The sequence below is a fragment of the Lissotriton helveticus genome, chromosome 9 (genome assembly GCF_964261635.1).
Source record: "Lissotriton helveticus chromosome 9, aLisHel1.1, whole genome shotgun sequence".
Classification (NCBI taxonomy): Eukaryota; Metazoa; Chordata; class Amphibia; order Caudata; family Salamandridae; genus Lissotriton; species Lissotriton helveticus.
The window spans coordinates 439,084,403-439,100,847 of NC_136070.1; the positions used below are offsets into that span (position 1 = coordinate 439,084,403).

A 16,445-nucleotide genomic window follows, 5' to 3' on the forward strand; every position below is an offset into this window, starting at 1 on the left:
ACCTTTTACCTAGTTCAGTACTGCTTCAATTACGTGGCGGTTTCCCCAAAACTAGCCTCATTATGAATGAGGATTCTTGGAATCTCAGCAGGACTACCACCTCCTGCATAATACCCATGTATGAGGGTCATTCTTTCTGTCATCCTAGTCCGACATGACACAGCAAGGTAGATCCGAGGGTACCACTTCGGTATATAAAGCCATATCTTTGGTGAAAAAAAGGACTTCCATGCTGACACTAACAAAAGTAAGGAGGTTCCAGGACACACCAGCACAGTGGTTTGACATCCCTCGCAGGGTGTCCATCTCGAGACCAAGGAGGAGTCTCAGTGCTTCACTTCAGGTAATGGTGTTGGCTTTATCCCAAGGAGATTCTCGTCACTACACCTGCATACTAGGTATGTTAGTTAGGGTTGCATCGTAGGATTACACATTACGGTCATGTATTTTTATACATACCTGTATTAGCACTTTGGTAGGAATCTACCATCCTTTCACCCCTGTTGGTGTTTAGAATTATATCAGTTTGTCTTACGGTGGTGTCAGCACACCTATTTTGCACTGGCATGATGACCCTGGTTCAAAAAATGCTTATTGAAAACTTTCCCACCGTTTATTTGTTGTATAAACATGACAAAATGCGCACGAGTGACTGAGCAAAAAGTACTGTTTCCACAAGCCCTGTTGGGACAGTTGTCATGTTCAATAGTTACCAAAAACTATTCTCTCCTTGGTAAGAGGTGTTTATAGTGGCACTGTGAGCTAGCTGATATACAGGCAAACATACCCAGGGTCTGGAATCAGCCTGGACACCAATATAGGTTTATAGGAACTACACTGCACTGAGAAACAGCCTTAAGCCATGTGCTTCTTTATAAGTGATCACTTTTCGCTCACCTTCAGAGCACACAAACTCCCCAGATAAGGTCCTTCCCCAGACTAAGCAATTCCAAGATGTAATCCCTTTGTAATCCTACGTCAGCATATTACACCCATTAAAGCGCTCCAATACCCCCGGTTCTAGCTAGCGCTACATAAAAAATAATTTAGTCTGGGCTACAATGTTACAAGACTGTTAGACCGGTCTGATTTTTTTGCGTAGACCCTCCAATTTATTATTTATTTTGTCCCCTTTTTGCCCCTCATGCCTTTATTAATTTTTGTGTTCACTAGCTTTTTCAAGGTGTTGGTCAAGGGGATAGGTGTTCTTTCACCCTCATAGTTTACCTCAGGCCTAGAGGCCTTTCCTGATAGGAAAATAGTTGGAGTCACAAAATGGTGGCTACCAACTGACAAACCTAGAATCTGTCCCATAGGATAGAGTAGGGCATTCCAGAACCTTCTGGACCTCTGAGGGTCAGCCTATAAAAGGCAGAATGCTGGTCAGCCATTTTGTCTTACTAGAGAGAGTCAGCTGGAGGACAGGCTGTAGCTGAAGGTGGGGGTAGGATAGTCAAAGGGTTGACCTATTGATTTACCACCCTTCCTCCCTTGGGTTATTTGTCCTGACCCTGCTGCTTTGGATGGCTGGAGACCCTGGGTGCCTGACCAACCCCTAGTCTAGAAATACAGGGGTGTGAAAAGGAGGAGACTGCAGCGCTGCGGAGCGCAGTCCTCTGCCCAGTAGAGGGACTTTAGAGAGACTAATGCTGAGAGTTGTCCAGTAGAGGAGGGGTTAATCTTGGTGCCCCCCCCCCCCCTTGTTCAGCTCGTCAATCGAATTATGTCTCCGGTTGCCGTGGCTTCCCCCTAGTAACAAAATCCCACAGAGTGTCATCTCTTACTTGCTGTGGCTGATTTCTGGCTGTGGAGAGGAGCCAGCGCTGAGGGAGCAGAAGCGAGGTGAGGCTGAACCGGTCTACCCCCAAACCAGCGCGTGGTGAGCAGTGCAGGAGCAGAGCTGTGGCCACTGGTACCGTGGAGAGGGGAGAAGTGAAGCGAGGAAGTCGCTTATTGCAGGAGCAGCCCTGTGTGTTTTTCCCCGGTCCCGGAGTGAGAGTAGCGGAAGGGGAGGCGCCGTCAGTAGAGCACGATCTCCGCTGAGGAGACACTGCACCCCTGCGCATGACCGGTGGAGCCGACGGGCTCTGAGAGGAGGAGTCGGCCGGAAACGAGAGCACGGTATAGAGCGGCTCCTGTCAGCGGAGGCGCGCCCTGCCTGCACCAGCCCAGAGAGCGAGTGGCTGAGGAGGCAGAAAGACTTCAATCGTCCCTGGGAAGAGGGGAATTGGCATTACCGCTTCTACCCGCGCCAGCACAGAGTTGAGCAGCTGGCTGGGCGGGAAGTAGCGGACTCGACAGCTGCCGGCTGGGACCTCTAAAGAGCCGTCTGTCAGCCCAGATACCTGAAGACTCGGGCAATACAGCCCCCACAAGACAGTAAGGAGTGAGTGGGTGAAGGGGAAAACTGAGCACTCCCTCCCAGGGATTAATCACCTTGTGAGTTAGAGGAGTGGGGTTCAAGAAAAGGTCTTCCCCTTCTGGGGAAAATTAGTTCTAGTGCATATGAAAAGTGCCCTGGCTCACTGTTCGTTTTTCCTTCCACTGTGTTCCATGAGGTGGGGAGTAGCTTGATGGCGCAAACCTAAACAATTGCCAGTCCAGGGAAAAGAAGCCACTTAATCAGAACCTGGGAGTAAAAGCAACTGCCAATGTGGTGTTGAGAGTACCTTTGGTCTAAGGAAAATTATAAGATCCTCATAGAAGTTACTGGTGAAAATATAGAACTTGTGTATTTCCTACACTTCTCACTGGGTGTGCACCCTCTTTGTGGTTAAAGGTACAGAGGGGGGGGGGGGGGGGGGGGGGTAAATGTATAAGCACTTCAGAGAAGTCAGTCAGTAAAGTTTGGAGTATAATGTAATGTACTCTACTGTTGATGCTGGGTGATATGATTTAGCAGCTTTAAAAGTATTATTATTATTTTCAAGACAAACTAATGTACTAAACTGTGATTTCTAAAAGATAAGAGCAAATAGTATTTTTATACACAAGCTCGTATTTGTCCAACATTGGTGTAGCGTCCTTTGAGTGAAATTGCGTTAATTTATTGCTGGGTGGTTTGCAACCTTTACACATGTGCCTCTAATGATTGTGTCTTACCCTAGGCCAGGCTACCCTAGGTGACCTGACAAAGTTTGGTTCCAACAAAGACCAACTAGTTTAGTTCAAGAAATGTTAATGTGGCCCAAGACCTCCTGGCAGAGAGACCAAAAAAAGAAAATCTGATACATAGATACTTAGGCCAGCTGCAATACATAAAATTATGCAGGCATGTGTACATTTGGCCTAGATTAATGGACCACAACAAATCAGGCAAAACAATACTTTATTTTTTTAGTGACATTTCAGCAGTCAAAAAAATAAATCTCTAAGCACAGACGGATGGAAGACTTTTCCTACGGTGTTACATAAGGTGGGCATTTTGATCAAGGTCTTTTTGGAGTGTTTGCAATTTAATAAATAGAAGCATGGAATGGATATTTCTCATTTCTGAGCGGGTATGAGGCAGTCGATGGACTGGCCTTTCTCCAAGTTCTTTTCCATTTCAATCAGCAGCTTTACACCATCCACCACCATCTGTACCAATTCTACTTCTGAAAAGCCGAGGCGATCAGCATTGGAAACATCAAATACACCTCCAACAGCAGCAGTGTCTACCCCACCTGAAAGGAAGGAACACAAAAGCAGTTAAGTCGGTGGTCCGCATTTACCTCTATTTTACTGGACAGTCCTGCAAATGGATACTCATGTTCACAGGTAGAGCAATCAGTCTCAATCAAGATATTCTTCCAAAAGACCAAACCAAGATGTACTTCTTGGACCACAAATGAAGTATCACTTTTCCTTAGAGGCAACAGATACAGAATTCATGTTTAATAGTACTGTTATCAGTTAACACATCTAGACCACCACGGAGCGTGCCCAGGTGGATTAATCGTGTCCAGTTATACGTTAATGTAGCCAACGTATCCGAGGTTATTAAAGGGAGACACCTTTATTGGATATTTCATCAGTCCACACAAACTAACAACTTTAAGAACCAATGATGAGGGGAGAAGACTCGTTAAGTGTGACAAACGGATAGGCATGTTTCAGAGTGGAGTCTTTTACCTTATGCTTCACAACACTGCACTAAACTCGATGGCTGACACTAGCCCAGCATCACATGGTAACCATGGTCAAGTAAGGCCACAGCCCTCCACTCCCAATAGCTCCAAGTCACGAGTGAATGCCATCCAAAATAAATAATGCTTACCTGTTCCTCGCTTCTGGAGCCGTAGCCTTTTCAGGACTTCTCCGAACTTCTCATGTTTTCCTAGATTTGGCAGCTTCACGTGAACACCAGCGCGGAGGCCTGTGCCAAGGTTGGATGGGCAAGTGAGGATATACCCAAGATGTTCATTCCACATAAACTGGTACCCTTTGTCCTTGACCAGCTTCTCAATCTGAAAAGATAACAGCAAGGACATGAGTTTAGGTGATGGTCAAAGCATAAGCATTAACAACCCCTGCCCCCAAATAGTGCGCTTTGGCTGTGAGATTGGATTTAACTTTCAGATCAGTATTATCAGCATGACCATAGAGTAAAAGTGGAGCGAATGGAGTTTAATTCTCAAATCCAATGATGGTCATTAATCAGCGGTTGCTTTATCTACACCAACAGACAGTCCTGTGGTGGCAACAGCAATGTTTAGGTGGTCACTATGTTTCCCCCATTTCAGTATTGGCACCAAGCCAAAAAGTGGGACTTGGTTTATTTACGTTTGTAGTAGGATTGTCTTAGAGTAGCATCCGTCACTCCAAATAAGATTTACTTCGACTGCAGACATACAGACCTACGGACACTGCAATAAACTAATCACTTGTTGCCAGTGTGTATAATCAGCAGATTCCATGTCCAAAATGCTGAAGCTAAGCCCCTGACCCTTCAGGGTATGAATTGTACTGTAGGCCAGGGCCGGACTGGCCACTGGGCCTTAAGTAAACAATAGAAAAACAAATGGTTTTAAAGTAGGCTTTAAAACCATTTGTTTTGCTTGCTTAATTGAAAAGCACATGCATGTCCCCATCAACTAAGTCAGCCCCCCACCGCAGTGAAATCAGCCCCTGGCTTGGCAGCCCACCAAAAAAGTCCGGCCCCATGTAGGACCTGTTCTTTCCCACAGTTGGGTCTACATGCTAGATAACAAATGTACGTTCTACATGTACTTCAGTGATTAAGTCACTCCTGCTTAGCCACCATACGAGTCAAAAGGCCACTTAAATACTGACATGCATGTCCATTTCCCAGCCTTGCTAAATAAGCTCCACACTAGCAAGCTCAGCTATCATTCCATCCTCAGCTGGGGCTCCAAGCAAATATTACCGCAGAGTTCATACAGTGTAGAAAGTGTTCCATCTGCCTAGTTTTCCAAGCATTTATCCAATGCCGATTCTTTAAATAACCAGCCGTATCGATTTGTACTGAACTACTCTACAGTAATGTTCTAAAGCAAGGGAAATTTCTTGAGGCCGCTTGGCTATAGATGGCTTCTTTCAGGACAGAGATTACATCTTAATGCTGGCAATGTAAAACCAAAAAGCATACATATGTATTAGTCTAGCAGCATGCATGTTAAAAACCCCAGAGGCTTGCAGCACCCATAAGGCAAAATACATACTTACCAGGGTCAGCCCAGTGCAGAAGCGCTGGAAGACTTCCTTCATATTGCCACCTTTCTGCATGGAAATTACCCTCAGGTGATCCTCTTCATTGATCCAGACAAGGAAAGTTTTGTTGACGTTGTGCCTAAAAAAGATATACAAGTAGTGTTATGTGGTTGTACATGTACACGCGGTGCAACATGGCCTGGGGCAAGGTAGCCAGGAGTCTGTAGAACGTTCTGGGTCCCAAACAGGTAGACTAACGTCTAACTTCAGGTTGCACTAAATAGGCCTGGACGATTTTCCTTACAATCGTGAAAGTCGTGTGAATTATATTTCTGCTTTTCACCTGCTTTACGTATAGGGGACTGCTTTAAGAAAATGCCATGCACTCCATACCTGAAGCAGGTGTTTCGTTAAGAGTAAGTCTGCATATGAGGAAATTTCCCAACAGTTTCACATAAGCAACCATATGACTCTTAACATCCAGTTTTTCAAATATTGCACAATTTCACCAAACCATGATTTGTTAATTAAGCTATTGTATGTATACAGGAACTGAAAGTTACTGCAAGTGCAATTGTAAACCCTTTTATATGAAGGTATTGAAGCATTAAGTGGACTAACACGCTTGAGGTATCAGGGTATGGTCAAGTATGTCAAATATTAGGTTTGAAATGAATGAAGTAAGAAATTTTTCAAGCAATGTTGGAGGGTAAATTGAGATTTTCACAAAAGACTTCCCAGACCAAGGGTTCACACAAAGCGACACAGCTTGAAAACGTACCAAATGCCCCTGCCGTCTGGCCAGTCTCGTGCCATTCCAGAAGCAAGCAGCAGAGGAGAGACCGGCTTGTCAAACAGGAAGTGATCATCAATGAGCTGCTGCTGCTCTTCGTCGGTCATGTTCTTCAGGGCATAGTACTTTCCTGCCAAGTCACCCTCGAGACTCGCCAAGGCTAAAAGACATGGATACACTCTTAACACTTTACTTCATTGAAAAAAGCAGTAAAGAAGGTGCGGAGACACCAGAACTATACCAAGTAACATTTCGTGTTTATGCCAGAAGTGTACAAGTCATACCTTCTATCGAAAGCTTCTCGACTGCTCTTCTCTCTCCTCGACTGCAGTGAGGCGGCAGGCAAAACCCACGGATGCTTCTACCGGTACGAACACGGGAGCTGAGGACATAGTTGGGGTCCATGTCATCTCCACCCTTAAAGTGAAAATATAGATCATGGGTTAAAGTTAACTACGAACAACTTGCTTTCTGTGACTGAAAAGGTATATATGACCAGGTGCCTTTCCCATGCTTGGGTCTAATTTAGATTGACAGATACTAGTGTAGTATTTATTGTCAACTACCAAATAGCCTTTCATCTGTGGCCCTCTGTGGGGTGAGGCACAAATAAGCAACACCGAAATGTTTCTATATTAGATTGTGAATTACACTAAACATTGTTGGTAAATACTGGCTTTGTTTGTATGCGTGCATTGTTTTGCAGTCCAAAATAGAAGTAGTTTAAGCCATGGGTTCCAGAGACTATAGTTCACTGGATTCCAGTAATAAATTGAAGGTCCACAGAAGGGGAAAGTTAAACCACTGCAATAGTCGAAACTCACTATGCTACATCACCAAAACTGACTAGTCAAATTCGGCATCTTTGGACTCCTGTTTGTACATCAAAGGAAAGCACTATACATTCCTCAACATCCAAGACAAATCAGACCGGCTGCAGTCTACTAACTGCACATGCATATTTCCGGTGCAGTCTAAGTTGTAAAGCAGCTGTCCAGCACATCATGAAAAGCTCATAATAGGCAAAGCAGCGAATGTTAGCAAAGAGTAAATTTGTTAAAGCTTGGATCTGAGTGTAATGCGGTGGGAACTTTTCTGGGTGGCTCGTTGGTTAATGCATTATGCCAGTTACCAGTCAGACTTCAGTGACAAGTTCTTGAGAGGGGGTGGGGGAGGGAGGGAGGGTGGTCAGACTCCCAGGGGCCACTACAGATCTGGGATGAGGGGTAGTTCAGGGAGACCTTGCTCGGAATAGCACTGGAGTATGAAAGGACTTAGAACTCCGTGAACTCCATGGTACCAATGTTAGTGGGCATTATTAACCGAGGTAAGTTTTAAACTGCGTTAAAAATTGCAACCTGGCTCATGTATCCACGTAGAGACTCAGAATTAACGCAATCTCTAGTTGAGGGTTAGGCCACTAGTCAAGCCTCCATATCTGGAGTTCATTATCTGGGCGATCACACTAGCTGATTGCCACATGCACAGGGTGAGAAATGAAAGACCTAGTTTAGGACAGTATGCCATCTCTCAATCTGTGATCAGTGCTTCACAGGCAGCCAAACCAGCTCTGGTCTCTCGTTTCACATTAGTCTATGGGCCAAGCAGATGTGGATCCCAGCAACCCACAGGACCTGAAGAGCTAACGAGCATAAGCAGATCACATCCACGAGAAAGAAAAATCTGAAGGATTCAGACACATGGACAGTCCGAGGGCCTAAGTAAGAAGCTGTGTCGCTAATGGGTATCAGCCGAAAGCAGCCACCCTCACTATAGCCTTGAGGGCTAGCAACTCTACAACCACACCTATTGCTAGGAGTCCACAGCCTTGATTTTAAGGATAAAGTGCTGTAAGGCACCCACAGTGGAATGGAGGGCAAGGCCATTAAGTAGGCTTGAAAGGAGTAGACGGGTGGGGGGGCGACTGCGAGGAAAATAAACCCTTGTACTGCATGACCCCCAACATTGCAAGAAAAAAATTCACCATTGACACATTTTATCTATAAATACAAAGGTGCAGGTCATAAAAGGGTATAAAGGCAGTACCAACTTACTCCAATGGAGTATACAAAGTGTTAGGGCACACGCTTAAAGGAAGCCAGTGCTCACAAATGTTATTCTAAGGTGTTTTAACTGGACATTTAGTTCGCACTGAAAGGACACTGGCAAGACGGTGTTTCACCTTCAGGTTCTCGAACTTCAAGTCAGTCTTGTGCTTGTCAGTTGGCTTGTATCCACCATGCCTGTCACGAATGACTGGGTCAAGGAGATCCTTGAACACTTCACAACTTTCTTCATCACCCAAAACACATCCCACAGTCATAATGAAGGGGTGACCTGGAGAAGGATAAAACAGAACCTTGTGGATACCATTTCTCTTTTCACAGGGGAATTAATTTGAACACATTGAAATTACCATATAACAGGTAGTTTATAAGAACAGTCTCAATACAGGTCAGACAGCACATACATTGTAAGCAATTCAACATTTTCCAAATAAAAAAAAAGTTACAAAAAACTCTGGCCCAGTTGAAGTCGGTTTAAAATTCATAGGACTGTCCTGTCAACCATTTTATTTGTATTTATAACGTTGATAGTCGCACTGGTGAAAGATTCACCTCCTGAACCTAGACCACTGAGAACAGTGCACATTAACTATCTGCGGGCTTTCTAGCTACCGACTTCAGAAACAGGCAGCAGAAATCACTGTGCAGCCAGTTTAACTGCATTTGGCCATCCCGAGTGATAACAGTTTGACGGCTTACTATTGACCACAGTGTAAACAGCTGTGGTTTGAATATTCTATAGATCTGTTCAGATGAGTGATGAAACACATGTAAATGACATTCAATCTACAACATACCTGTACATATGCTCCATCCAGTGTGTCCACCATGCAGCCTATTTTGGGTTACTGCTTCAGCTATTAAAGCCACTCAAAGCTAGTTTGCAAAGGTAATTTGTTTAAAACTGCCTTCATGCAGAAACAGTTTTACATGGCTTTCCTTATACCATTTCCCTTCCACTAAAAGGAAGTACTGTAGGCTGCCAGTGTATACGTGCACCAATGATGTGATGGTTCAGTAGGAGAGGCTCTGGTTTATGACATCAGGGCTTCAGACCTTGTAGAGAGTCAATTTTTAGGCTGTTTGCAGTGGCCATAACCTAATGTGGTTTCTTATAGAAAGCTATTTACTCCTGACAAGGAGAGCCAACTAGTATTTCCAAAGTAATGTTAGAGAGCTAGAGAACATCTTAAGGGGAAGAAACCCAAATCCACACGGATAACAAAGCCTCAACTCGCCTTTTCCAATGAAGAATCCCTCTTGAATAACAATGCAAACACATATTCCAAGTTGCCATACGTGTGTGTATACACACGTACATACACATAGTTGAATTGACTGGACAGTAGATTCTACAAACCTAAGCGAGGTTTGATGAATTCAAAAAAGACATCCATTAACCAACCCAAGCGGTTTTAAGCAACTTCCAAAGCAGTATTAATGATTGGGGTTTTACCTGGATTGTCAACCCCAGTTTGAATGACATCGTCGATAGTAAATCCACTTGGTGTTTCCTTGTCCCTTAACTTGTTGTACATCTCCAAAGTGAGAACCTTTGCCATGTGATTGTTGTGGGCACTCAGGTCTGGGAATTCCTCTTCTACAGGATACTTCATTTTCTGTTTGTTGTGGGTGTTGCCGAAAGGCATGGTTTCTAGAAATTACAATGATGACAAAAATCCATTATAGGTACAGCTATGCTAGTAAATGAAAGACATCCACATTGTCAGTTCTGATGTCTTGGCAAGTGTTCAATCATAAAATTAACATAGCCGTTAAGATAATTACTGATGCAACAAATGCTAGCTTATGCAGACTTAACGTAGTTAAGCCATGTATCTTTGAGATATTAGCATGCATTAAAAAGGAATGTTACCAAGTGCAGCATTAAAGGATACTAAAATGTGCTTAACGTGGGCAACGGAAGCAAAACAAGAGTTACAAACCAGACTGACAGATTCATACAGAACACTAACCCAGTTATTTTCCTAATGCCTATATGATCTACGGTGATGCCATCAAAGGAATACATGTATTGATGAAGCAAATGTGCCTGGCTTACTTGCAGTACATAGAATAGCCACAGAGCGGCGACGTTGTTCCACGCATGGGACTAAAGCATGCCAAGCGCCACACCAAAAGATAAGGCCATTGATTGCATGTAGTACTGATGCAATGTCATTTGCGAGCACGAAAGCGGCCTAAAGCCGCACGCTAAAAACAGTAACTTTGGTAGTTTGACATGGTGTAAACCACAGGGGTTGATTCTTCTTGTAGTGCACGAAAAGGTGAACTAAACACACGACTACTAGTGCAATACATAGGCTATGAAGCCTTAGCGGGAATGCATTTTAAAACATGAAGGCTCAAATTGTGAAATGCTGCCGTAAATGGATTACATATTAAACCGATGTCCTGTTTTATGTATTACAACATAGAGCTGTTCCAAACTGTCGACATGCAAACCTTAAACATTCCGTACAAATACAGCGAGTGAAGCATGGTCACGAAATCCGTGGCGTGAAAGTACAGATGCTCTCCCTCCATGAAAGCATGCGTCAATCCGATGCACCCAAGTTTCAAGCAACTGAGATGAAGTTTTTTGCAGAAAGGGTTCCCGACATTCAGAGGGGTAAATAATGGCGGGGTGACCGCTTCCGTAAACCTGCGGTATAACACCGTGTTGTGTCCCCGATTTGCTGCGCTTGCCCCCTGCAAGTGTCCGTACGGAGGCGAACGCAACATTAAGGATTTTCAGGGCATGTCCAAGTACCGTTTGAGTGATTCGGATTCTGAAAGTGAACACTATTGTTGGCCTGGCGCTATCAATTGGCCCAAAAAAATGGTTATATAATTTAAAAAAAATTATAAAGTCGCAACAGTTCCAAGCAGGGAGGCACACCATACTGCTTGCCCGGGGTCCCCAAAAAGCCCCTGCCACCTGCGTTTTCAGTTGTCGGTGTGTTGGGAAACAGTCTGAGTGCGTTGAGGGGCCCAGGACAGGTACACTGCTGCAGACAGCTACTGCGCCCCCTGGAGGTCGGCGGCATGTATTCGTGCCTTGCTTCCCTCTGTCTTTACAACATTACAAAAGTACTGCGTTACGAGTTCTCTTTAGTAAAAGACTATACAATCTAGATTTGGAACAGACCTCTGCCGACTTCTTTAAATTCAGGCACTAAACTGAAATCATCCGCAAGAGATCTGTAAAGCCTGCGACGAGAAAGCGTACATTTGGTGCATTCCCGGCAGCCAGCATTGGGGTGCCCCAGCCCGTGTCTGTTCTATGGTTGTAGGGCAAACCGCGGCCTACCAGTCGCAGGGTCACCCCGGAGCTGCGTCTGATAAGCTGTTCTAACAGTGACTCTCCATAAGGATGTGTTCCGCCATAGAAGTGCTAGGATAAGCGCATCAGATCAGAAGGCAGTGGTTGCCCCGAGGTGCCGGTGCCTGCCCCTGACCTCTTATAGCCACGCAGGCCGGCCTGGCAGCACTGGAAGGATTAGGATTACACGGCACTGGAGTCGCCAGCAGCGCCGTCGGATGTACACCTTCTGCCCAACTCGAACAGTCCACTGCCTTAGAGTCAGAATCGAGCTATTCAGGGAGGTGGCTGTAGAATCACTAGGAAAAGGAAAAAAATATGACACGCAAAATCGCGCAGAACACACGTTTAATAGTAATTCACGCAACTAAAGGATCCGAAAGACGTTTTGTAGCAAAGTCTGTCATTGTCCAAATAAGGGCACTGTTTCGAACGGGAAAAAAATATATATATATATATATATATATATATATATATATATATATAACTTGGATTCAAGACTGGCTGAGACCCTCGCTGCATCCCGTCACTTCAGATGTGACTAAAGTAAAGGCACCTCCCGGTCACTGAATATAGAGTCCCAATTCCGGATCATTAAATATCAAAGTCAACCTACTCGAAGATACTGGTAGACAAAGACTGGTCCGAGAGGTTACACCAACCCACGTATGTGCGGGTTAAACAAAAAAAAAAAAAACACACATACTGCAGGGAGCGACCTCTAATGCTTAAAGACTAGTAGGTGGAGTATTACATTGCCTTTGGCGAAGTCTAATTAATGTTAGTTGAATAGTCATTACAACTCGTGTAAAATTTGCAATAAAAAGAAGCTTAAAACCTTTTAGTACTAAGAACCAAGAGTTCCTTTACACACCTTTCAGGCTCTCCGGCTTCCAGCCAGCCCTTCGAGGTGGACCTGAAATCCACTTGAGGCCTTGGAAGGCTCTGCAGACAGACTGATCCCTGGATGAGGGAGCGTTGGAACCAACAGCACAAGCGAGGGACAGGGACTCGCGATTTTAGTCACGCAATACCAGATGTTCTACGGTTAGGGTCAAGACTTCCAGTGACTGAAATGAATACTAAGGTTGGTTGCATAGTGCGCAGAAGTGCGGGGATATCGTGCTACCAAGTGTAATGCTTCTCAGCTACAGAATCCGCTTGTAGGAATCAGAATTCCAATCAGGAAACTTCTCTAAGAGTTATGAGCTTATATCCCACATTACCCATTTTTCATGTGTAATGATCAAAACTGCGGGTCGAAAAATGGATTCCATGAATCTGTTTTGCAAAGTTAAGCTAGGTCCCATGAGAAGGCCAAAGTGATAATACAGGTTGAGAGATAAATGCAGGACTTCACTCCTTTTCCCGCAAACTAAAGGACCCTGGAATAACAGTTGAATTGAAGTGTAGAATGCACCCACAATATTCTACCGAACAATAAGTCCTATAGCAGATTTGGACATGAATTCCAGTATGAATTCTATATAGGACCTAACAGCTTGTTAAGAACCCTGCAGTCTTGTGTAGGCATTTGCATTGCTAATTAGAAGGGCAGAAGCAAGACTACATACGATTATCACTGCTGGGATTCCAAAATGCCAGATTACGGTTATTTAGATACAAGGTGCAAAACAGAACCCCATGTAATATAAAAACTCGTATTGTGGCAGCAATAATCATACCCACATAGAACACAGACAACAGGCCTGGCATTAAAGTGCTAAAGGTTTTCATAAAATCTATTCTCATTAGCTGCATGTATACGTTCCTAATTGTGGTGAAGGAAGGGAGTAGCAAAATGAATTCTCTTCTCCGTATCGCACACTGGGAAAATAGGTTGAATATTACAGACCGTGTGATGATTCAGATGGATACTTGCCCATCATGCACTTATACAGATTCTTGATTTTCCGTATCATGTGCTAAACGGGTAAAGCTCTGGGTGGCGTTAAAGTCCACTCCATGCCAATTCTTCAAAACGGAGTACATCTATATGTGTGGAGATCGTTAGCCATCAATACGGTTTAATGGACGCTGCGCAATTATAAGTAGTCATCTCTACTAGCCCCACCCCCCCTCAAAAAATAAAAACACTCAACTGAAAGCGCCAAACGCGTGCAATAGTCTAAAACAAAATATGAGCTCAGTAGAGGATGTACGTATGTTAAGATCCAACTACATATGGCCCAGGTGGGTGGAGCAAGGCAAACCTGCTGAACCGTCGATTTACTTAATTCCGTGTCTCAGATAACAAAGGGCATCTATCTGGGGTGCTTTAGCTCATGTTAGACCGTAAGATGTATTGGTTTACAATAGAAGACAAATATCACATGCGTATACCATTTTTAAAATAAAGCTACATGTTTCAGAGGAATGCTACCAGCTTGCAGCCATGACCTTCAGAGTGATGTCCCCCCCCTCAAGGGTGCGGATGGCGGTCTCAAGCACGGAATCTCCGGCCTGTACTTCTCTTGTTCTGAAGGAGGTCTCAGCTTCCCCCTTCCACATCTAAAGAGCCCAGAGCTGTTCTGCATAAGGAGGCTTTGGAACAGTTCTGCACAGTCCATTTAAAACGCCTGCGCTCCTCTATGCAATCGTTGTGGAATGCACGCGGCTTCCCTTTAATATGTAGCAGCTGCTAATGGCAGACTGCCGAGGCATCGCGGACGCTTTCGAGGAGAAAAGTCTGGTGTAACAAGACGGGGCGGAACGCAGGCCTCTGCGGCAAGTCAAGGGGGCCCTTTAAACTGATAAAGGTGTGCGGAGTTCAGTTGGGCCCCCTATATTCAGTTGGGAGTGTGTGTGTGGGGGGGGGGGTCATTTTGCGTTACATCACATGTAACAAGGCGATGTAGCCTTTGACTGACGCACAAAAACAGTTGTGTAGGCGGAGATTACCCCACACACACACGCTTGAAGAATCTTCCATTAGCATCGGAATGACCGGTACTTAGAAGGAATATTTCTTTAAAATACTCAAGTCTCAACAATTGATGGTTTATAATCATTCAATCCTGTATTTTGACACGTTTTCCTTGGCATTACGGTGCTTTTTCAAAAACAAAATAACTTCTCCCACCCGCACCCAAAAGGTGCCTTTGGTCATGTTAAGGCAAATTCGTACTCCCTGCAGTATATAAACATATCGCCAATAGCAGTTTTAATTGCCACATTATGATTAATTGAAAGCCACAGTCTCCGGTGTTCCTAAACGCCACTGTTTTGAAAAAGTATTAATTGCGTTACAGATAGTGGCTTACCATTCAGCGAGTTTAACTTAAAACGACTGTATGAGAATCTTTTAGCAAAGAGGTGGAAGGGAAAAAAAACTCAGGTAGCCATAAGAGAAACAGTGTGCTGCACGCATACACTGATCTTGCAATAGCATAACTGTGCACCATGAGCTTTACTAAAACCTAGACTTTCAGAATGATTACACAGGAGACATTAACAATTATAAATCTGCACTTTTAATCCAGTAAACACCAATAGAAAGTTGCCATTCTGTAAAACGACCGATAATGGGTATGTTCAAGTGCCCAAGCTCCTTTAAAGGTATAGGATTATGCCGCTATAAAAGGGTAACATATCCGAATATCACATAACAGGGGACACGTTCGTTACCTACATCTTCAAATCAATAGTACAGCTCGATACTATCCCTACACATCCGCATGTAAGCGCTGCATTTAACACTCACTGCCTTTAACATGAGGACTACCATCTCATAATGCTAAGTGTTTAACTAGATCATGCCGTACCGTGTTGTGGATCCCGTTTTGTACCAGTTATGATTATATGTAGGAGTACCCTACAGCACGAGATCTACTTATGTCATTCTGTGTTGCCTTTTAATAAACGCGGCCGTTTTTTGTTTGTTTGTTTAGGTGCGTTATATTAACGATGCCGCACCAAAGAGGCTTAATGCATTTCCGTAATAAATTAAAAAGCCGTGCCTAGCAAGTTTCGTCGAGAGGTATTTCTTCCGACCGCACGTCTTGACAAAACGCAGGATCATTTTAAGTATAACACAGTGTTTTAGTGAATCCAAAACTGAAAGCAATATAAATATCCACGAACCGCCTCCCTCCCGTGTCCCATCTTTTCACCTGTCGATGAGTGTAATACTAAGAGCCGCGTTGCACCTTACCAGATGTTAACGGGGGTCGTGGATGTGCGAATAGATGACCAAAGATGCCCAACGTCCACCTCAGCCGCCTCCCTGAAGTGGTGAGTGCCTTGAGCCGCCGCTTTGTTTATATAGGGGGCTCGCGCTGCGCTCTCATTCGCTGCCAGTCGGCCTCCATTCATTCGATTGGCTGAGCGGGCTAAGGAGGCTCGGCTTCCTACGGAATATGAGCGAGGCGCTGCCATTTTGTGAAGGGCCGGACATTTCAGGGCGGTGCGAGTGATGTGTAGTGCGTGGCTCGTTATCTTCTCATCTGTCACTAACAACCTTCACAAGTTTCTTCGGTTGCGATTCGTCCGAGGCCTTCTAAATTACTACACTACCCAAACCGAGTTAACCGTCTGTCAATGGCTTCAGCTCCAGCCTTGACACTCATTGCGCCGTATTCACCTCTTTTGCTTGAAACTTTCCTCGCAC

The 16,445-nt window shown here is 44.4% G+C and overlaps 1 protein-coding gene across 1 annotated transcript; it reads right to left on the reverse strand.

Moving 5' to 3' along the window:
* Window positions 1-3,311: 3,311 nt before the first annotated feature.
* CKB (creatine kinase B) lies at window positions 3,312-16,124 on the reverse strand. The gene is made up of 8 exons (XM_078660241.1): window positions 15,990-16,124; window positions 9,968-10,165; window positions 8,628-8,782; window positions 6,730-6,862; window positions 6,434-6,605; window positions 5,668-5,791; window positions 4,259-4,448; window positions 3,312-3,665 (listed from the first exon to the last, which is right to left on the reverse strand). Exons 2-8 carry the CDS (start codon window positions 10,158-10,160, stop codon window positions 3,487-3,489), a joined length of 1,146 nt encoding a protein of 381 aa, XP_078516367.1. The 5' UTR covers window positions 10,161-10,165; window positions 15,990-16,124; the 3' UTR covers window positions 3,312-3,486.
* Between the last annotated feature and the right edge of the window lie 321 nt (window positions 16,125-16,445).

Coding starts and splice junctions, on each gene's coding strand:
- CKB (XM_078660241.1), bottom strand. CDS start 10,160: ATGCCTTTCGGCAACACCCACAACAAACAGAAAATGAAGTATCCTGTA. Junction 8,783..9,967: donor AACTGGGGTTGACAATCCAG/GTAAAACCCCAA, acceptor ATCCTTCTCCAG/GTCACCCCTTCATTATGACT. Junction 5,792..6,433: donor CCAGACGGCAGGGGCATTTG/GTACGTTTTCAA, acceptor TATCTTTTTTAG/GCACAACGTCAACAAAACTT.